Source organism: Platichthys flesus, chromosome 4 (genome assembly GCF_949316205.1).
Source record: "Platichthys flesus chromosome 4, fPlaFle2.1, whole genome shotgun sequence".
NCBI lineage: Eukaryota > Metazoa > Chordata > Actinopteri > Pleuronectiformes > Pleuronectidae > Platichthys > Platichthys flesus.
In genome coordinates, this window is record NC_084948.1 from 13,621,813 (window position 1) to 13,644,349 (window position 22,537).

Consider the following 22,537-nt stretch of genomic DNA (forward strand, 5'->3'; position numbering starts at 1 on the left):
GAATAAAATGTTATTGAGTACCAGAAAATGAGCCAATGACAATTTAAGTGGAAAGTGACATTATCATATTGAAGCTTTGTTTAGCCAACAATGTATATATAACCCAACGCTCCAAAAAGACAAATACCCACATAGCTGCACATTAATTTGATGTTGATCGACTTATCAATTAATCTACAGTCATGTCAAATCAAACCTCAACCATGGTCTGATTTTGTAATATATTTACAGGAAAAATCAACTAGAGAAATATGTAATATTCTTGTCAGGACTGACGGACGGATCTGGATTCGATATGCAGATTCAAAAATTAGTGTGAAAACCACTTGCACTCAATCACTGATCTGTGCAGGACCACAACCAAACTGAAACGTTTACTAGGTCATTAACATCAGAAACACAGCATTTTGCCCATACTCTATATGAATAGGTGACAAATATAACAATTATTATCATATCTCCCTATGCTTGCGGACAACTGGACGGATTAGCAGGATCCAAGCATATTGGAGTAAATTATATGCGTGTGAAATTTGTCAAAGCGTGTTTTGTGCTCTATTGAATGCCATTCTAGTTCGGAAATATCATTATATTTTTTAACTGGGGGCGGAATCTAGAGTACCCGGAGAAAACTCCACGTAAACAGATGGGGAACAACATGTAAACTCCACACAGAAAGACCCTTGCTTAACCGGGATTCAAACCGTGAACCTACTCGTAGTGAGGCGACCGTAAAACAGCACCAGGCCCCTTAAATTCCATCAAGCATATTAACGTTTAATGTCTAGCAGATACAAGCTACAGTAACTAATGCCTATTTTGTTTTACCATTTCATATCACTGTTGCAGCTTGTAATGAGTCATCTTTGTAGCAATCAATGACTTGTGTCTCTTCAGGGTTTTTGTACCTGCACACAAGTGTGTACCGCTGCCACTTACAATGCATTACCATGGTTCAATTAATCCACTTGACAAGGCCTCTAGATGTAAATTAACCTCAAAGTTTAATTTAATGTGATCACCAAAAAAAAACATTAAAGCAGCAGATTATTCAAAATTTATTAATCAAAAATGCATGCCTTAATACAATCAAATAATTAAAACACAAGGAGGAATGATAAACAGGGACAGTGTCTCAAATGAATTGGACATGATATCAATGTTTTATTGAGGAATAAAAGATTTGAAAATCGACGCATCATGGTTTCCGATGCTAAGGTAGCACATAAGGCAGTGTTGAAAAGAAAAGGCACAGGCTGTACTTTAACAGATTGGCTAAACTGCAAGACAGAACAGTTTGATATGTCTGATTTCTCCAGGTAGGGATGCATATGCGATAGGTCTCAATAACACTAAAATACAAATAATGCCAGAGAAGGTCGATTCTGAACCCTTCAGATGCATATAAAATTAACCGTTGCCATTTAGGAGACTGGACCTCAAACATTTGACAAACATTGCAGGGTACATTACATACAACTCATTTTCATTGTGCTTAAAAGGCAGTCTCTTTAGGGAAACAAAATGTCAATAATCTACGGTTTTATATATATATATATATATATATATATATGAGCCTCCAGTTTCTGTGCCTCTCGAAAGGTTTCAATTATTGATGAAAACTAACAGCAGCTTATGCATAAAAGGCTAAGATGCAAGTTTTCCACACCAAAACATTTTCCTCACAGAATTTAACAGTTTTTAAAACCAGACTCTTAAAACTAGATAATCCCTGACCAAAACTAATATCCACATTCTTTCATGTCTGAAACGTGAGTGTCTTTACACTCATAAGACATGCTGCGATAATATGTCTACGATCTGCTGATCAGTTAGAAACACTTCACGACGGCTAAAAGTTCAATTGAGATTGTTATTTTCACAGTGGAGTTAATTCTTGTCCCTTCAGAGTTTGGACTTGGTGCGTCTCTGTCCCTATAAACGGATGCATTTACAACCCAGTCAGCGTCTGTTTGAATAGACGCACAGCCATGAAAATGTGTCTAATTGAAACATGGTGTGAAAGTGTCATGACTTTACTCAAACCAGCACGTTCCTGTATCTAATCCAAATGATCAGATTTGCACTCGAACACCAGATAACACAAATTCATTCATTCATATGCATCTCTGAGGCTGCTGGATAAGATGCATACATAGGAAACACAGATTGAAATTGCTGAATAGGTTAATTGCAGCCTACTGAGGTAGGGTTTGCCTCATGATCTTCTTCGACATGTAGCTTTTCATGAACCAGGTTGAGTTTCTTTACTATGTGTGTATATAAAAAGATATACAATAAAAAGAACGAAAACATATTTTGAAAACCACCATTTGAATAGTGAGACCGAAGCTGAGGTTTGATGCTCTTTAACTCCATACATCTTGTGAGTAGCGTCCCTTGGTCATCAGTTTTTTTATATAATCTGTGGCCTGGGTGCGCGTCATGGCGCCCAGTTCTTCTGCGATCTCATGGAAGGTCGTCTGCACATCCTTAGCCATGCTCTTCGCGTCCCTGAACCAGGAAAGAGATCGGTTTAGAGGTCTGGTGGTGGTGTCTTTCGTATTAACCATTTTTCTGCATGGAGGATATTCTAATTCAATTTAGAAATGTTATTATCATGGGATAAACCCCTTGAGATGTATAATCCCATTTTTAATAGTGGCCCAAAATGTATTTTGTAATTTTTCAATTAACTAATTATATATTAGAAAGTCCTCATCAAAATGTATATTTAATGTAATGTTAAGAAATGGCTGGTTATGCAAATATTATTTTTCCATGACTGTACTCATACTTTTGTCTTTAAGAACAAAATTGTATGATTTTTAAATATTGTTCCTATTGTATTATTGTAGCACTATTTTTTCTATCACTCCTGGATGCATTACATGAGTACGAATGTGGATAGTTTACATTGTTCCTTTTCAAACTATAGAAACAAAAGCACATCTGTCATACTGTATGTAAAGTAAAAAAATTTAACTATATGAAAAAAGGAGTGCAACTCTCCTATTCTTCCACCAGGAGGTGCAAAAACACCAAACAGACTGGTTTTCAATAAAAATATAGATCTTAATGATATTTTGTATGGTTCTTTCTGTGTAGTTTGATTTTTTTAAAGATCAAATGTTCAAATTTCTTATTCATTCATTTAGTGGCAAAGTGTTCCAACTTCAGGTAAGTAATATTTAGTTATATTAAGACCTATTTCAAAAGATGAACACATTAATGTAATGTGACAACGAATTGTAAATGTAATGAGTTACCCGCAGACGTAGATGTGAGCGTTTTCCAAGTGAATCAGCTTCCAGAGGGCCTCTTTGTTTTTCTTCAGGAGATGCTGCACGTACACCTATATTTGTGGAAAAGACAAGAGTTGCAGTGAATTTACCTTAAAGTTTACCATCATAACAAAATGCTGATCCCACACCCTTACACCTTAATATAACCTGAACCCTAAAATGTAAGTCTTACCCCTCAAAGCAGCCTGTACTTGTGGGTGACACAATTACAAGACTCCGTTTGTCCATTCAGGTTTAAACCTACTCCATGGTATAACAAGGACGAGCTCACACATGCTCATTACATAACACTAACCTGTTGACCATTACTGTAAAAACCTGGTAAGTAAAGTGTGTAATCACAGCTGGTCAGCAGTGAGGTGCACAGCCATACCTTTTCCTCCTGGTCTCTGGAGAAGGCCACATGAAGCTGTGTTAGGACACCGTTCTTCTCTGCTTCCTCCAGCTCCTCCCTGTACATGTAATCCTCATTCTTATGCCTGCAGCCAAAAAACATCACCGTCTCTCCAACCTCCTTTCCTGTAAGCAGAAACAAAACAAAGATTTTTTTTTTTTATTACATTCAGACTCCTCCACAGAGATTTTAAAAGCCATCAAGTAATTATCAGGCCCAACATTTGTCAAGTTTTATAAGTACATTCGTGCACAGGCTATCTCACACAGTTTTGACTTAAAAACAGTCCAGCTCTAATGTCTGCATCCTGTATCTCTGAAAATATGAATTTGTTTACTTGTATCCATCAACTGGAATGCCCTTCCCTTTAAATGCTTTTGTGTTGGCCGTAGTGGATTGTACAAAATGATAGAAATTAAAAACCTCCTCAAAAGGTCTTGCACCTTATTTTTTCATTCATTGCGAAAACACAAGATTGAGGAAAGTCTGGCAAACAGCGCACACACACGCTATCTGTTTTTACCTTGCTGTTTGAGCCAGGCCCTCTCCTGAATGAAGCCCATGAAGGGAGCGATTCCTGTCCCGGGTCCGACCATGATCACTGGGTTTGTGGCTTTGAAGGGCAGGCGGAACTGAGACTTGCGGATGTACATGGGGATGGTGGACTTGTGGCCGTTGTCCGTGACCTGTTTATTCTTCAGCCAGTTGGTGGCAACTCCTTTGTTGGTGCGGCCAGTCTTGGTCTTGTACTCCACCACCACGGAGCAGATGTGGATGCTGTTTGGGTGAACCTACATAACAGAAGAGTTATTAACAGCCTTTGATCCATCTTTTTCTGAATTAAAACAGAATAAAAAATTACTTGACTTTGTTTTCTCTGCAAGGAGTACCTTAGAAGAGGAAGCAATGGAGTAATAGCGAGCCTGGAGACGAGGCAGTAGCTCACACAGGTGGTCGATGGGAGGCTTCAAAGACGGCATGTCCTCCAGGACAGCAAGGATGTTTCTACAGGAATCCAACACCCAGTTCTGGTAGAGCGCCTGCAGAAAAAGAAATACAATGACATGAAGTAAACGTGGAAAACGTAGAAAAGGGAACTCAACTGTATAGTGCATCTCTCCGAATTAATTATAACATGTGATGATCCATCACCGCTCCACACTGACCTTGCCCTCAGGGGAGGAGGAAGCCATCTTTCGCATGTTCTCCTGGTCTTTGGGGTCAGAGGCGTACTGTGCCAGCTCGTAGAGGACGTTGGTGCGAGGCGAGTTTGTGATGTCCAGGTAATGAGTAAGTGCCGTGCGGTAGGTGGTGGGGCAGGGGAACGGGTGTTTCTTGTTGGATTCATCTGGAAAAACAAGTTGAAAACAACTTTATCTTTCGGTGCCATGATATTCCAGTTTTCAACAGAAGAAAGTATCACTTCAAAGTGTATGTCATGGACCAATCAGATAATTACAACTATGATACAAACACTCTCAGCCAATACTGCATTGTAATATATTTGGATTTATAAAACATATTCAACACATACAATTTGTGATCGTATTGTTTACAAGACTGAGGTTATATAAGCCCTCTGAGCATCGCTACCATTTGAAAGACTTGCTATTGGAAAGTGATAACACAGTTTGGCCAGGATAGCTTGTTGGAATGCTAACTTCAACAGAAGTTCAAAAGTGATAGAAATAGAAGAAAAATAAGAGTAGACATCGACGCTGCTCCACTGCAGGAGCCAGCTCCATGTGATGGTTCGATGATGAACTGTCAAAATGAATTCTGATAAGTACACAGCTGTTGATGGTAATGCACCCCCATCAATTGTTAAAGTGCTTCATAAAACGATCTTATGCAACCACTAATTATGTCAAATCAGCTTGCTCATGACAGGAAACTCATTACATTTATCACCCAAAACAGCAAACGATTTATATTACAGCAATAAGATGTAAGTGATACAATATTAACTTCATGTGCAATAACCCACTGGGCTGATACTTCCGGATCCACTTATCAGGGGAGGATTTATGGGAGGGACAAGGTGGTTAGGTCAAGGTGCGTGGGGCTGTCAATGCCATACCATCAAGGTTGTTGAGAGAGAAAACCACATCAAGGTCCACTCCAAGGACTTGTCCCAGCTTGTTCACCAATGCTGAGTCATTAACGGGGAAAATGGCCACGTGGTCTCCCGACTCGTATCTGAAACCACAGAACATGATTACACTTTGACCTGTATTAACAAAGCTTCAGGTAGCATAGTGATGGTCCCCTGTTTGCCTTGTGTATGATATCACTGTGTCTGCCTGTGCTGTAACAGAGGTGGAGCAGTATATAGTGGCCCCACTACTGCCTGCCTCAGCATATGTATCCACATACACCCACATTAACACTATACACTATAAATTGTTTTCTTTAAAAATGGTATTTGGGATCTTTTCCTGTTTTTTGTCATGGTCTATGGTGAGTAAGATAGAAAAAAAAAACACTCAGTAAAGCAGATACCTCCACCAAAGCCCAACAGCCCACTTAAAATCAAGCCACACAAAATTCTACAACAACAGACAAACAAAAACAAGCTCCAATGTTTACGTGACATAAAATAATATCATCAAAATCATCCATCCACCAATCTGTTCTGTAAGTGTAATTTGGGTTACAAACAAATATACACACCAACTAACAAACAAACAAACAAAAGGACAGAGGTGAAAAGATAACCTTATCTACGGAGCTATTCACATACTGCGAGTTGAATCAGTCTCACCTGATCTTAGAGCCGGTTATGTCCAGTTCATGGTGCATGAGATGTCTATCACCAGCTTCATTGAGTTTGCGGTTGACAGTAACTGGGGCCAGGAAAGGGTTTTTCGAATCATAGGGCCTGTAAAACAAATGGTCGATTAAAAGAGACTGAAATGAATACGGAAAAAATCTATTATTTCATGAAGAAACAACAAGGTTTGGTTTTAAATTTAGCAATGCCTCATTTTACACAGTAACCTTTGGGAAAAGTTGGCGAGGAAATGTGAGCAGAGACTAAAACACACCACACTTTAATGATGAATGAGTCCTGGTAGTGAACAGAGAACTTACGGCTTTTGGACTTCAAAACTCTGAAGGCGGCCAATCTCTCCTGAGTACACTTTGTTCATTTTGAGGTCGGGGTGCTCCTTTAGCTCGTACTGCCGTATGCTGTGAGGGGAAATACCGTGAAGTTAGCCTCTTCAGAATCTCTGCATACAACCACAGTAGGACCCATTTTAATTTCTCGAGCGGTAAATGAAAATAGATGCTGTAAAATTGACACTTGTTTTTTAGGCTAATGGACGTTAAGATAGATAGATAGATAGATAACTTTATTCATCCCCGAAGGGAAATTAAGTCGTCATAGCAGCCAGTACATTTTAATACAATAAAATACAATACAATAGAGTAAAATAAAATATAAAATATAAAATATTGCGGTTGAAACAATAAAAACAGAAACACAAGATAAATGGGTAGATAAGGTGCAGTGGCAGATGATGGTACGTACTGATGATATGATGGTAATGTTATTGTTACAGTATATGAAAAATAGTACAGTATATATAGTATATAATATATATTAAATATGAAAGTAATTATACCAATATAATAATAATAGCAGTATATAGTAATAATAGCAGCAACAGTATATATAATAATAATAATAGTAAAATATAATAATAAAAACAACATTTACACATGTATAAAAATGTGTATATAGACTTATCTATACAAAGAATATATAAAGAGTATGATATAATATATGATATATAGTACGGGTATAAATATAAGTATTTGGCGATACAATAGATAATATGATATACTATTAGAGTGTAAGAATATGTAGACTGAGTGTGCAAAAGAAAATATTATTGTATAAAGTGATGAATTGAGACAGGTATATTTAGTGCAGTTCTGTGATGGTGGCTCTGACAGAAGTAGAGAAGTTGTACAGTCTTATTGCGGTTGGGAGGAACGACTTCCTGTATCGTTCCTTAGAGCAGCGGGGTTGAATGAGTCTGTGGCTGAAGCTGCTCCTTAGCTTGTCCAGTGTTATGTGGAGGGGGTGAGAGGGATTGTCCATGATTGCCAGCAGTTTTGCCAGCATCCTGTCCTCCACCACCTCCTCCAGGGTGACAAGCTTAGAGCCAACCACAGACTCTGCCTTCCTAATCAGTTTTTTCAGTTTGTTGGCGTCCTTAGCCTTGATGCCCGCACCCCAGGACACCACAGCAAAGAAGATGGTGCTCGCCACAACAGACTTATAGAACATCTGCAGCATCTTGAGTAAGATGAGTGGGAATTACCACCTAATTCTGATATGTCCATAATTAAGTTATGGATGTTTCACAAAAGGTAAAAATTGATATTGGGTGGAATATCATTTTAACCTAGTGTACAATATGTGATGCTAATGTGTCACCGTTGCACATAACTGTCTGGGGACCAACTTATAACTTCATTCTTGGATTATTACATTTTTTAAACCTGAGCTGAGAGACGCCATGAACCAGTACTGCATTAGGGAACAGAAAAGGGATGCTAAAGCAGGAATACTACACTAGGGAGAAAATGTTGGTAAAATAATGCACAAAAATTGTGGAATGTTTGTGATTGCACCTTGAATCATCTCCTGAGGCTTCCACTCCAAAGTGCTGACAGATGGCCGGCCAGAACTGCTCCCTCCATGAGATGAAGTCCTCCTCTAGACTGAAACACAAAACAAATGTATTTGAATTAACATCTGTTCAAAAGGGGGCTGTTTGAAATTATTATTAATTTATTGTTTACAAAAAAAATGTCATTGAATTTTAAAAGGTCTATGAAATGCTTGAAATGCAAATAATCCTTTATGGTGCATGAATGTGTTCAGTAAAGTTAACAGCTTATCAACTTCCATTTAAGTGAACAGCAGAGAACTTTGCAGATCAGCTGACTCCCATCATGTGCTTCAACCATCACAGACTGTGCTTCATGTCATGCATCTTGTGCTTGACTCGAAACCTCAATAACCAGAATAAATGAGCTCAGCAATTCCTTTTACAGCAAGAATGAACTGGTCACTTACTTGCCATCATCATCTCCCTGGCCAAGGTCAAAGAGGCGCTTGGCTCCCAGTTCTTCCAGCCTTTTGTCAATGTATTTCCCCATTGCATTGTAGTGTTCATATGTTTTGTTGCCCAAAGCGAATACCTGGAGAGAGAAAAGGGTGCAACGAGAAACCATTAGCCAATGACTGGCAACATTTTTAACTGAAGAAGCAGTTGAACTTGAACCAAGGATGCATGAGGAATGTTATGGAAAATATATGATTAAAAGTTAATCTCTTGTCTTGTGTAGATCAACAGTTCAACAATAAGATATTTGACTACCTCTCTGATGAGTGGTGAAAACATTCTGAAGTTAAAAAAAAACTAAGAGAAGACTATAGATACAAATACAGATACATACAAAAACATGACTGTGCACAAGAATTGTTGATTTGAGTCAAGTTCCTCACTCAAATGAGGCCAGGGACGCTGCACCACAATAATGACACAATGGCACGCACACACACACACACTAGACATGACAAATAACAAAGCTTTTTCTTTCATGGTGCCCACAAAGCCAGATGCAGTTCATTCCTATGAAGCCTGCGTGCTTAGTATGAAACCCATGCAATCCAACATAATACAAGAATGTTGCGTCATACAATAACGCTGGAAATGGAAATGGGACTCACATCCTCAAGGTTCATTACGGGAGTATCACAAATAAAGCCTCTACTGTTTTTTGAAATAGTTTGAGCCAGCGATTGAAATTTCTATGCAACGTTACTTCTTAAAAATCTCAAAGGGAAATCTTTCAGAATCTTCTCAAACTGGATGTGTGGCTATTCTATCATGACAGTGTAGAGATGAAGGGGAGGAGCAAAACTGAATCATCACAGGACACTGAAAATGTAGTTACTTGACATCTATATTAAATCTTTGGGTTAATTTTATTTTACTGTTTAACAAGTAATATACAGCTGAGTGTAAACTAGAATCCATTAGCCAGATAAGCTAGGCTCAAACTACTTGAGTTTTAAAAAGTGATCTGAGCCCAGCTCTGGTTGATCAATATTGTTATTTTGATAAACTTTTAATAACTTAAGCCTCTTTAAAAAGCATTTGTCATTTTTAGTTTTTAACATTGGGCTCTGGAGTATTTCCTCCGGTTCAGAACAAATCAATTAACTGAAGAAATAACGAAAATAACCTTTAATTTTTTGCTTTACAAAACTCCTAAAAGCCTGTAAGAAAAACAAAAAGCTTGACTATTGAGACTCACAGTGTAGTTTAGTCCGGAGAGGTCCTCATCATCGTTTTCCTGCAGCCAGTCGTAGAAGTCCTGGGCGTTGTCAGTTGGGTCACCTTCACCATAGGTGGCCATACAGAATATGGCGAGGGAGTTCTTGATCTCGGACAGACGGGACAGTTCCCCCTGGAACATGAGAACTCGATGTCAGAACATGAAAAATGTTGTTGCAGTGCCGTGCAAGTTATTATATGTATATATGTATGAGTAATCAAAGTATTGTATCTATATTTCTACATTTATGGACTAAACCTTAGGTCATTCGATTGTGCACTTTGTATTCTTTTGACAGACGTTTCAAACACATTTAGACAGGAGTGGTTGTTGTTCTTGGTTTTAATTATCTCTCTTGTCTGGAGATCAAATATATAATTAGAAGAGACCACATTATCCTGACAGTAATTCAGTTATTTTACAATATGACCTGGAATATAAGCATTTCTATACAGTGGAGGAGATATCGTTTGCGTGTTAATTGAATTATTTACATGCCACCGTAACAGTGTTTTTTCTTCAGTCTTCAGCACTGCAGTGATACCTCTTCCATGATGCTATGACACAACATTCACTGGCAGCTACTAAGAGCATCATCCAGAAGACTGAGAAGAACGTCCGTTACATTTTGCCACAGTGGTTTGTGCGTTGCTCCACTCATGCAAATTACCATGTCATACTCCTCTGGATCGGTAGCCATTCCTTTCATGCCATAGCGCTGAGCGTCTTTGGACAGCCTGTTGGCAAATTCCTCTGCTGTGCCCGTCTGGGAGCCGTAGAACACAATGATGTTCTTGCCCTGGTAACAAATCAGCAGAAAATAGTTCACATGTTACATGAAAAATAATTTCCCCACAACTATAAATACACCCAACAGTCTCTTTGGTCTAACACAGTTGTGTCACCTGGTATCTAGGCTTTTAATCTGGGCTATGAGGGAATCCAAAAAAGTAAAATGAAGGTTATTAATTTATTCTGTGACCAAAGAAAATAACATATCCTTCAGCGTGGTTTCTTTTCGGATGTGTGCCAAATAGCAGGAGCAACAGCTATGTCTTATGCTGAGTCAACACAATGACTCAGGAAAAGAATAGCAGAATGCAAATGCAGAATGTCGAGTTCTCCAAGACAAATGGACAAAAGATTTATTCATGGTGAAGTAAAAAAAAAGAAAAAAAAGGCGAGTTTGTGTAGTTTCTTGAGGCACACATGCAATGAAGACAAAGTCCAATCTTGAGTATATTACAGGTGGAAACAAGCTTCACAGGATAAGATCAAATGTGGCTGAATAATCCTTTTTTAAAGATAACTCTTAACAGTTTATTTTGCAGAACAAGCAGCTGCAACAAAACGTCATTCTGACAGAGACAATGCAGGAAAGGTTTGTAGTGAGCAAGCTAATAGCTAATAAACCCAATGACAGCAGTTCTGATAGGGTTCTTTAAAGCCTGATATGATATTTAAATATGCTGAGGAATTATGCAAATAACATTTATTGAGAAAAAAAGTTGAGAAGGGAACGGAGCCTGTTGCGAAATGCTTGATGTGGCACCACCTGTTTTATCTGAACAACGTGAAATAATTGAACTGCAAAGGAAAGACAAGCTCAAAGCTCAGTGTATAACCTATCCATGCTGTAGTTCTATTAACTGTGTTTATATCCTGAGGATTTCCCCATTGGGACGGATTAGTCCCGTGAGTAGCTCTAGAAAAAACACGGATTCTTGCAAAAATCCTATTCTGTTCAAACGACCTGGAAAACCAGCTGCCAGTTGTCACAACCATCTGACATCAGACACCTTGGCACAGTCTTTCAAGCCTTCATTAGAGAAGTTAGTGTTTGTTCAGTAATGAGTATGGTCCTGAAAGAACGTTGTTAAAATGTAAATGGCCCATGGGAAACAGGTTCCTCACCCTTCTTAGAAGCTGCATGATTAAAAAAAAGGACTGAATCTACATTAGATTTAAATTATGTTACACTTCTTCCCCAAGTCACAACTTATCTTTACATAAGCAAATACTTCTCATCTCATCCACAATGTTCCCATCATAAAGAAATGCTAAGGAGACTAAATCAAATAGCCCTAGGGCCAGACTTCTGTTCTGCCACCATCTCGGTATCTGAACCATTTGCTGCAAAACCACACGATTCAAACCAAAGTCTTTTCTCAAGGCTGGTTTGAACACAGTGGAGCATCAGAGTCAAAACAGGGTTTTCAGATATAAAGCTGCGTTCATTAGCTGGAAGAAGAAGTACACTCGTCATAGTCAGAGAGCAACAGGGGAGGGACTGTGTATCTTTGATTGAAAGTCCTTTTTTTGTATCACTTACTGAGGAAAACAAGGGGCCAACATTGACACTGTTGAGCAGAATTTGCAAGTTTTCAAGTACTTTTAAGACCAGTTCTTAAACCTGAATAAATGTTTTGGAAAATCAGCAACTAAAAGAGAGCATCTATGCTGCAAAGATAAAACCACAGACTTAACCTTAAACAAACACCAGTGACGTGAAGACGTCGGTGACAAGGAAGCAACGCTACTCACCGTTTTCTTCATCTTCTCAATGAAACTCGTCTCCCTTGTAGTGGGTGCTCTGGGTAAAAAAAAAATATTGGACTTGTCAATTTGGGTTAAAGTATACATAAAGACTAAATGTATTCACTGACATGACACTGATTTCCCCAACAGCATTGATGGTGTTTTACAAATGTTGTTCATGGAGATAAAGCAGATTTCAAGGTTCTTGGTCATTCAAATTTTTCGACAAGCAGAGTGAAAACTTTGCTGTTTAGCTGATTAGATTTGGAAAAAAATATTTCCTTGCTACAAGTATCGACATTATTGATAAAAACAAACCATTTCAAAACATCTAAGTAACCTTTTATATGAAACCCTAACATTTTGCATTCTAAGCACCATTTGAACATCTATATCTACAATAATTAATATTTAAATGCCCTTATATATGCTACAGGCCAAATTATATTGTGGCCTGTAGCATAAAATTAATAAGGAGGTTAAAGTCAAGTGTTAACAACATCAATAGCTTACAGTTGATAATGTGATACTGTGTTTGGAGTTCTGGTGATGAGATAATGCTTCAGTTTACATTTAGATCACTGATAGTACTTTAACCAGACAATAGGAACATAACAATGTTAGATGTCTTTAAGTTTAAAGTGAGGCCAGGTCAAAATCCATAAAAATTATATTCACTCAAATTATTTAGGTAATTCAGAATAACAAAAGGTGAGAGAAGAGCAGGGAGTCTTCAGGCTGTTATATGAGAAAATACTATGAAAAGTAAATACTATGACTTGTGAGGTGAACATGGTGTAATTATCTTCTTAAGTTTATATTTCACATTTTATATTAATTACAACAGAAGTGGTTGACAAGTAATTCATTGGATGGGATAAGATCAAAACAAGTCCAAACAGAGTGTCAGAAGAAAGGTACACAGGAGGCAAAATCCATTGTTCCATCAAATAAAAGGCCACACCACTTCATCCAGCATCAAAGCTCTGAGAGGACAGCTGCAGCGGGAACAGGGATGAAAAGGCAACAAATTTTGTGGCGAATGTATATCTTTGATGATCATAGAAAAGCCGGTAAAGCTGTGAAGTGTAACAGAGAAAGTATATTAATTTAATTATAACTATAATATTGTATATTAATACATAACTATTTTCCTCTTCTTTTAAAGTAACCAGCTGTCTCCATGAAGTAGAATATTTTAGTGAAAGTTTCTTATTACATTTAGTCTCAAATATTTACCACATGTTTGGTGTATAGTACATACAGGAAATAACATCCCTATTAATTCATTCATTAAAATGTATTGTTTTCTGAGAGATGTTTTGTGAGGACAGGTAGCAATGGAATTTTAACACATTCTATTTAATCAACATCTCCAACAATTCCTTTATCAATTTGATAAATACTGTAGTTCACTTAAGATTTATTTTCAATTCTCAGCAGTCTACTTTGATTTATTGGACGTTAGCATTAGTAATAGCCTGAAACTTAACATTGTGACTTTGTTACATTATGTTCAATACATTTAGCTAATGCTTTTATCTAAAGCGACAAGTGCAATAAGTGATTTGTATTTGAAAATAATAAATTTGATTATCTCTAAAACAGGATAAATGTAATCGACCAATTCCACTCTAATGATATTAGATTTTAATAGAGGTAATAAAACAATTTAAAGGTGTAGAATTATAAAACTATAAATAAAGTGTGTATCTTTTGTTATCATACAGGATCAAATGGAACAAAACCAAAAAAAAAATCTTATTGTGTCCAACATGAAAGTAAACCTCATCTGTCACTGTTAGAACAATTTGAAACAGTTGAAACAGTGCAGAGCTTATCATCTGTCCCTAATGTCAATCAACTTTCTTTCATTCATTAATTCATCTAAACAGGAATGACACTTTTTCAAAGTGAGTTCCCTGAACCCAGAGGTAAAATGGAAATCAGAGCTTGTGCTTTGTTTGATTACTGAATAAAATCACACAAGGCTTTAAAATGTGTAATGATGGCCAATGAGCTTAATGACTCAGATAGTGGAAAAGAGGGAGAAAAAAAAGGGGCCCAATAATTAAATTGGGTTTGTGGTGGTCTCATAAATTTTATCACCATATCTTACATAGCCCACTGGAAACATTGAATGGTTTTTGAAACCGCGATCTTAACCAGTCTGTGATAGAAACTAGCAACTACAGCGTGTGTAGAGGGACAACAGGTCGACATTTACAAAGATCAAACTTAACAGCAGCTGTTATCAAATGTTTAACACGGCTCCAGGCATGCATCAGTTAAAAAAACTCTTACTGTGCAGAAATTCAAAAAGCTTCACTGACCTCTCGGCAGCATCTCTCCTGTCCTCAGGCAGGGAGAAGACACAGCCCATGGCATGCAACCCTGTAGCTCGTCACTACCTCTAGCACCTCTGGCTAGGACACGCCGGGAACCGCCACGCTCAAAATTAAAAACAGGTCGCAGGACAGTCTACGACCACGCAAGATGAATAAAAAAAGGAAAAGCCAGTCCAGAAAGGCGGCAGGACACTCGTAGGTTTGGAAGAGCTGCCTGCCTTCACCTTAGAGGCACCAACACGATCTGAACTCTGGCTCTTCCTGTGCTGCTCTCTGAAATCAGCAGCGTCTGTTCCACACACACAGTCACAGTCACACACACACACCACAGCACAGCAGTCTACAAGCCCTGTCAGTGTCTGGCAGCCACTGAGGACACAATGGTGGGAAACTGACTTTCCCATAAAATGTAGCCGAGCTGCAGACCCACACTTTTGACTCACACAAACACACACTGAAACACTCAGGGGCTGAAAATGCCTTCCTCCTCATCCCGCCTCTTCCCCTCTCTGCTCTGAAAGGTGTGCAGGACGAAAAAGTCTACGAGATCCATTCTGAGAATCTGGCTAGTTATCACAGCAACTCCCCGCTGGAGCACAGAAAGAGGAGGAGGTGGTGGTGGTGAGGGGGCTGTGAATGGTCGTTTTTTTTCCTGAAGTATCCCCGCCCCCATCGCATTGGAGGAGAGAGAGGGGAATGTCATTGCTATAGCAACCTCATTTATCATAAAAGGATTGCATTTGTGACATGGCCCTACTCCAAAAGCAGAGCAGCTCAGCCCACACAAGCTCACACGCACGCACACACACACACACACAAAAGAATAACAGGGGAGTGGGGAAGGAAGAATAAAAAAAAAAAAAAACTCAGTGAAAAGAAAGGGTTGCTTGTCTTTTGCCTCAACTTTCCACCTTTGGAGAGGACTCACAAATGGAGCTCTGGCTCTCCCTCCTCATTTGTTCTCCAGGGAACTTTCAAAATGGGTTCAGGGCCAAAAACAAAAGCACAGGAAAGACATGGAAGACTACGCCCCCTTCATAACAGTTAGGTAATCACTGCTCCCTTTGAGGGGAGGGGGTGGACCAGCCTGGCTCTTCTGTTGCTCTGTATTCCCTTCCTCTATTCCCGCCCTCCACAGATGCACATTCTCCATAAAGCAAAACATGTTCTCCAGGGGTCTTCCCCCCCTTTCCAGCCAACCTCCTGTTTTTAAACACAAATGGATCTCCCTCACTAAGCTCCCAACACCGTCTCCATTCACACAAGACCTCAGCCACACAGAGAGCATGAGCGCTGCTGGGCCGTGACTTTGCTCTGGTGACCGAAGAAAGTATGTTGTGGTTGGGGAGGGACTAAAAATCTGGCCAGTTGAACGGGAGTACACTCAAACCTAGCCAAGCCTCCTTCACTCACTAATAAGTGATCAGAGAGAGAGAGAGAGAGAGAGACGGAGAGAGAGAGACAGACAGACAGAGACGGAGAGAGAGGGAAAGACAGACAGACAGAGAGAGAGAGGGAGAGAGAGACGAACAGAGAGAGGGGCAGGGGGTGGCAACAAAGGTCGCGACTAGTGGAACATTTACAAGAGCCTGAAGCTGTGCACCTTCACACACAAGCTTCAAGGCCAATTCAGTAACAACTTGTAAACATAAAAAGTCTGACTTAAGGAAAACATTTGTTTCCTTCTAACTGCTTATATGTCTAAGAAGACACTGGCCGATCAGAAGGGAAAAGCGCTTGAGTAATTTCTGTGCTTAACTATGAGTAATGTCCAACAACAACATAATGCTGCAGCATTTAAGTAGTTGTTTGATTAGTTGATAGACTGACAGACTTCAAGATAATCCCCTGTAGTGCACACACAGGCCAAGAGTGGAGCTGAGAGTTTGACATTTGATCTAATGTGAGTTAAACCGCCTACATTGAAAATCTCAGAACTAAACGAAACTCGCTTGATTCTTGTTGTTCTGGGTTCGTATCCTCATGGTTTAATGCGCTTATTGCAAGTCGCTTTGGATAAAAGCGTCAGCTCAATGAAATGTAATGTAATGTAAATCTGGGAAAAAAAGCTTAACTCAGACCAAACGGACACCGATTAAGCTATTAAAGTTAATATGGTGCCTCTTGCTGCGGTTTGTTCAACTCAAGTAACTGACGTCACACCCTGTTAATGAAGAACCGTGATCCCTGAAAGAATCCTTTGGACCAACGGTTGTCAAGCTGTGGTCGCTACACGCAGGTGTAGATATTCACTTCTCCAACCGCATAATACCAAGATATGAAACTGCAGTCTAAAACAACCTTTAACTAGTGCAGGGAAAGATATGAGTATATTTACATCTTTAAAGGCCGACAGATCTCCTAAAAATAAATGTCAGTAGAACTCAGAATAATAATATATCAAATATACATGATACAAACCCCCCCCCTTAGGTAGAAGACGGACTGGCTGTCAGAAACACAGGGATAACCGGGAAAAAGGCCGGTGCATCAGTGTCCCTATCCCCACAGCTGTCGCACCAGATTTAATTCAATTCATAGTTTTTATTCTTAGCCATAAAAACTACTCCTTAACCTACAATAACATCTGAATTGGAACCCGATAACACTACAAATACCTTTTTTAATAAACTGAACAAAACACAACAGAAACAAAAATTACCCAGGTGTACCCTGACGGATACTCACGGTACGTCAAGCTTCTTGAATTCAGGGATGGGCTCTGTCTTCTTGCGGGACATGAACCAATAAACGACCAGGCCTATTATAAGTGTGAAGAGGAAGAGGTCCAGGTTGCTGAAGAGAGGCTCCTCTTCTTCTGCCATGGTCTGGGTGTGTGTGGCAGTCTCACCATCCATGTCTGCCATGTTAACACTATACATGGGGATGGAAAGAGCACAGAAATGAGTCAAGTTAAAAACAACGTAAACACTTGAATAGAGCTGAAACTGATATGCGAAACTTGATTGACATTATCTGACATTTTTACTAATTTCAATGAATGAGTTTCAAGTCTACAATCTTGTTAAAAAATCTAGCTAAACAACGGGGACATAAAACTCTTTAATCAGCTGCAGGGAACATTATGATTTACAGCATGAGCTTCAACATGTTTTACCATTCAATGACAGCTTTTGTGCAGGAATAAATGACAATTGGCTCTACCGAACATTCAATGGCATTGTAAGCCACTGCTCTCTATGCTTGAGGAATCTGTTGTGAAGCAACAGCTCGTCTCACAATGAGCACAGGAGGACTTCATGTTCCCAGCTCTCAGGTTTCTATTTAGTTAAAGCAGGGAAAATAAGGAGATCCGGATTCCTCTGATCCTTGGGACCGGCTGTTACATAGCTACAAGTACAGATGGACTGGGTTTTACTCAGCGATGTTCACACACCTACAACTTTACTGCTGACTCACTGATTAAGCAAACCACTTCAACTACCATGTACAGAGGTAACTGTGTGCCAACCAAGTAGGTACAGGAGTCACAGGGACTTCATGGCCTCAAGTAACACCTAACATGGTCAAAAAAAAGACTCAAACTTAATTTGTTCATCATGTTTTTATAAATATCCCATTTTATATGTATCATTTTACAAAATAAAATGTTATATTAACAGGTAATGTGGGTATAATAGGTGATATCAATCACTAAAGAAAGAATTTCAAAGCAAGGCAAACGATTCATTTAGTTTGTTAACATTAGCTAGACAGCAGATTTAAAAATACAGCAGGTTCTATTCATAAAGTGTGGTAATCGATAGTTTCTAACTTATCTGTAAGGGTTTTTTTATTTTAATAATACAAGCTAGTTTGAAAAGGCAATCTAGTTATGTCACTAAAATGTATTGTCATACCAGTCCTGGATTTTAGGGACAAATGTTAATATAAAGAAGGACTACACCATGGTCATTTAGGCAAAAAAATTAAGGTGTTTCTATTATTTTGTCCACTAACAAAACCCCTCTTTATCAACAGTACACCAGCAACAGTTATATCTAGATGTACCTATTAGCTTAGTTGTAAGTTTGATCCCCATGGAAACTCAAGGTACTAGGGGTGTAACAGTAGATGTATCCGAACTGACAATTTCCAGTATGTGCCTTCAGGCTCGGTACGCACACATACCTAAAGAATACAGCGAGTCCACATGCCGAAATTTTTTGAAGACCCTCCCTGATCATTGAAGTCTGCTGCGTAAGAACACTTCAGTTTCACAGTTACTATAATGATGACGGACAAAGACCAGTGGACTGTACAGAAGCCGACAATGTGCAACTGCTATCGGACATGTAGCTGGTAGCACATCGAACATGCCTACTAGTCTGAAACGATGTACCACGAAATATGCATAATTGTATTTTAGCTTGAAGATATATGTAAACATGCCTTATTCAAATGTAAAAAAAAAAAACTATATCTGTTATATAGTTGGCTTCCGTACTTGGATTATCCAAGATGTTTCCAGCAATGTTTAAACCCAGAGAAATGTGTGAAGGGGAGGAATGAGTTCCGTGCAAACCCAGCTCCCCCCCGGCATTAAAGCTGCCGCTTGCAAATTATTCTGAATTCTTCAATAACGAGTGACAACTGTTTTCATAGTAGCAGACATGAAACCATTCTCTGTTGTGGAGAACGCAGGCTTCAAAACACACGCTGAAAGTAATCGAGCCCTGTTACGAAGTTTACACTCGTCCGCAGTTTAGCCAGCGAGTCAAACCAGCCCTTTATAAACCTCTGTCCCTAGCGTGCGTGTGTTCTCCATAGTGAAGACATTGTTAGGACCAGCAGGGACACCCCCTGACCGGGACCTCAAAACCGAGGTACGTAGTGACGGTGATTTTGTGTTTTGTACCGTCACACAACTGACGGATTCAAACCTAAAGTTCGATTCTGTTCAGTATCGCGATATTTTGCGCAGGCAATTATATCAATGCAGTAGCACAAAGTATTGCAATATTTTCTTTTATTATTTATTTACAATTTTTGCAATATTTTATTATATATGTAACAGCCCCTGGCTGGCAAAGCATGACGAGGAGAGTTTCAGAGTTTAAAAGATACCGGAGCATTCCAGGCACTAGTGTGTCTGCTGAAAGGATGTTCTCCACAGCAGGAGATATAGTAACGGCCCTGAGGAGCACTTTAACAACTGAGCATGTTGACCAACTCCTTTTTCTGAACAAAAATGCCAATATTCCTAAATGAATTTAACATTTTGGTTGATGACCCTGCAGCCAACTGGACTGGACTCTAGCTGTACACATTTGTATATTTTTCTCAATTTGATTGAAGCTCTAAGCTACTCTTATTTATGATTATTCTCAGGTTTATGCTACTCTATTATGTCTGCTTTATGTTACTGTACTGTATTTAAATAATTTAAAGTTATGTGCTGGGAGCTCAGCGTTCAAGTGAGAGGTCTCCTTTTCAGAAAATACATACAAAAGGTCTTTTGTTTTTGCACTACCCTTTCTTAGTTTTTGCACTTCAGTTAATGTGTAGAAGACAATGTTGTTCACAGAATTAAATGAGACATTTGAAGTGAGTTGAGCAGTCTAGTTTCCTAATTTTTTGTAATGCCTTTGAATAATATGGGGGAAATGAATCCAAATATTTCGCAGAATCGCAATACTTGCTGTATCGCAATATGTTAAGAATCAAACTAATATTGAATCGTGGCCCAAATATCGCAATACTATCGAATCGTCACATTTTTGCCAATTCCCACCCCTAATTTCCTTGCAGACCGCTCTACTTAGTGATTTCCCAGGAGGATCATTTAGCAGCGCAAAACAAAAGTGGCTCCTGTTCAAGTTCAAAACCGAATTAAGTGAGCAGCTCTGTGGTAACATGAAAATTATACCTAAACTATACGGCAACAGAGACGATCTCATGAGTTGTGTCACAGGCAACCTCTGTCAAAGATATGAGGGAAAACAGGGGTAAACTGTAAAACTACAATGATTAGTCAGGTAATCTGAAACTATTTAAAAATAATTGATCCTTCTTGTCTTCTCTTAAACGCACACTATGTAACTTTGGCTGGTGCTGGTCTCTATCAAGAAACCAGGGACCTTGTTCGATGACGTTGTGAAGCAGCGTGGGGTCAAGAGAGTTGTTGGCTCAACCACCATTGCTGTATAATATCTACCTGATGCAAATTATGGCCAACTGGTGGTCCAACTGGTTTGGAACACTGTTGCGGTGATTTTCAGATCCACTTATTTAGAAATTCTCTGGCACTGCGGTGAGTTTCAGATCCACTTATTTAGAAATTCTCTGGCATCTCCGTTTTCTCAAGAGCAATGGCGATATTGGCGAGTGTTATCATGTTGGAGCTGGAGCTGATAGTTGTTGAAGAGCAGTTACATTTTCTCAGAGAAATGCAACTTCGAAAGAAAAGAAAGACTTTGGAAGAGATGATTTATTACGACCATTAAACAGATTGGGGCGAACGGGAGATTTCGGAGAGACTGTCTTGCTCTTGCGGTCTGCGGGGAGGTGAACTCCAGGGCATGAACTGTTTACTGGAGATCCGTTAAGGTTGCAGTGCGTTGTGCTCTCTCGGCCACCGTACAGCCATCCACCTCTGGCACTGTGAATGAATCGTCATGTTGCTTAGGGCTAAGGTGAACCGCCACTGTTTAAACACATGGCGAATTCGTCGTCACATAAGGATAACAGCCGCTTACCTGCCTTGGCACCCACCGGCGCTTTAAATGACCGATGAAACAGACATGGACGAGCCGCGGGGTGAGAAACGGTGGCTGTGGCACCGGTTCACAGACAGTCCGCGTGAAGCACCGCACATCAGTAGAATTTGTTATTAACGGAGTTATCCAAGGACTGATTCGATTGCATTCCCCTTGCTCCTACACTATCTCGGATAAAATCATCATGATGACCACGATAGCCAGCAGGAGTGGACTCAGGGCGCCGGCTATTCCCTGGATCGTGACAACACTGAATGGGAACGTGATCGTGTACAAATAAAGAATAAGAAAACTGACACAAATGAACTCTGAGGCAGAACAACATTGTCTAAAAGCTGGTGTGTGTAAATAATATTAAATATGTTAAGCCACTAAAGAAACGGCTTGTCAGACAGTGATATAAGTTCGGCTCAGTTTGCGTAACACAGCAGTCAGCACTTCTCCCAAGCTAACGTTTCACTTAAAAAGCGGAACATTTCGCCTCCATCTTACCCCTACAGCTTCACAGAAAGTGTATTTACCCCCGAGGCTCCGTCCCCACTGACTGCCATAAGCTCGAGATGGACATAAGTCATATAAAGATGAGTTTGAAGTGATCTCACCTTCTCTTCTCCTCTCCTCTTCGTGGCAGGCTCACAATGCCCTCCATGCGGAAGGGAACTTTACGCTTTGCGGGACGAAACCATCTGCAGCCTGTCGGCGGGGGTGGACCTTCTTTGCACTTACAAGGCTAAATAACTTGTATAAATGCATATTTCAACCTTAGATCATTTCAAAATATAATTTAGAAAGAGGCGCTCGTCCTCTATTCGATCATTGGATGTATTGGCTCTCGTCTTCTGAGTCTAGCAGCCACATGTGTTGAGTTGG

At 39.4% G+C, this 22,537-nt stretch overlaps 1 protein-coding gene across 2 annotated transcripts; it reads right to left on the reverse strand.

Moving 5' to 3' along the window:
• Nucleotides 1-1,140: 1,140 nt before the first annotated feature.
• On the reverse strand, nucleotides 1,141-22,396 carry porb (P450 (cytochrome) oxidoreductase b). Of its 2 annotated transcripts, none has more exons than XM_062385511.1 (16): nucleotides 22,270-22,396; nucleotides 17,637-17,822; nucleotides 12,607-12,655; nucleotides 10,733-10,861; nucleotides 10,042-10,194; nucleotides 8,795-8,919; nucleotides 8,347-8,436; nucleotides 6,793-6,891; nucleotides 6,464-6,580; nucleotides 5,780-5,898; nucleotides 4,866-5,047; nucleotides 4,590-4,739; nucleotides 4,223-4,490; nucleotides 3,679-3,824; nucleotides 3,270-3,355; nucleotides 1,141-2,514 (listed from the first exon to the last, which is right to left on the reverse strand). In XM_062385511.1, exons 1-16 carry the CDS (start codon nucleotides 22,314-22,316, stop codon nucleotides 2,370-2,372), a joined length of 2,091 nt encoding a protein of 696 aa, XP_062241495.1. In that variant the 5' UTR covers nucleotides 22,317-22,396; the 3' UTR covers nucleotides 1,141-2,369. The 2 variants fall into 2 exon arrangements, with proteins under 2 accessions (XP_062241495.1, XP_062241496.1); XM_062385512.1 differs by lacking the exon at nucleotides 22,270-22,396 and adding an exon at nucleotides 22,189-22,269.
• Between the last annotated feature and the right edge of the window lie 141 nt (nucleotides 22,397-22,537).

Excerpts from the sequence above, each read along its gene's own strand:
- porb (XM_062385511.1), bottom strand. The coding sequence starts at position 22,316 with ATGGAGGGCATTGTGAGCCTGCCACGAAGAGGAGAGGAGAAGAGAAG. Across the intron at positions 8,920-10,041 it reads TCTCCGGACTAAACTACACT|GTATTCGCTTTGGGCAACAA; the intron begins GTGAGTCTCAAT and ends TTCTCTCTCCAG. Across the intron at positions 3,825-4,222 it reads GGCCTGGCTCAAACAGCAAG|GAAAGGAGGTTGGAGAGACG; the intron begins GTAAAAACAGAT and ends TTCTGCTTACAG.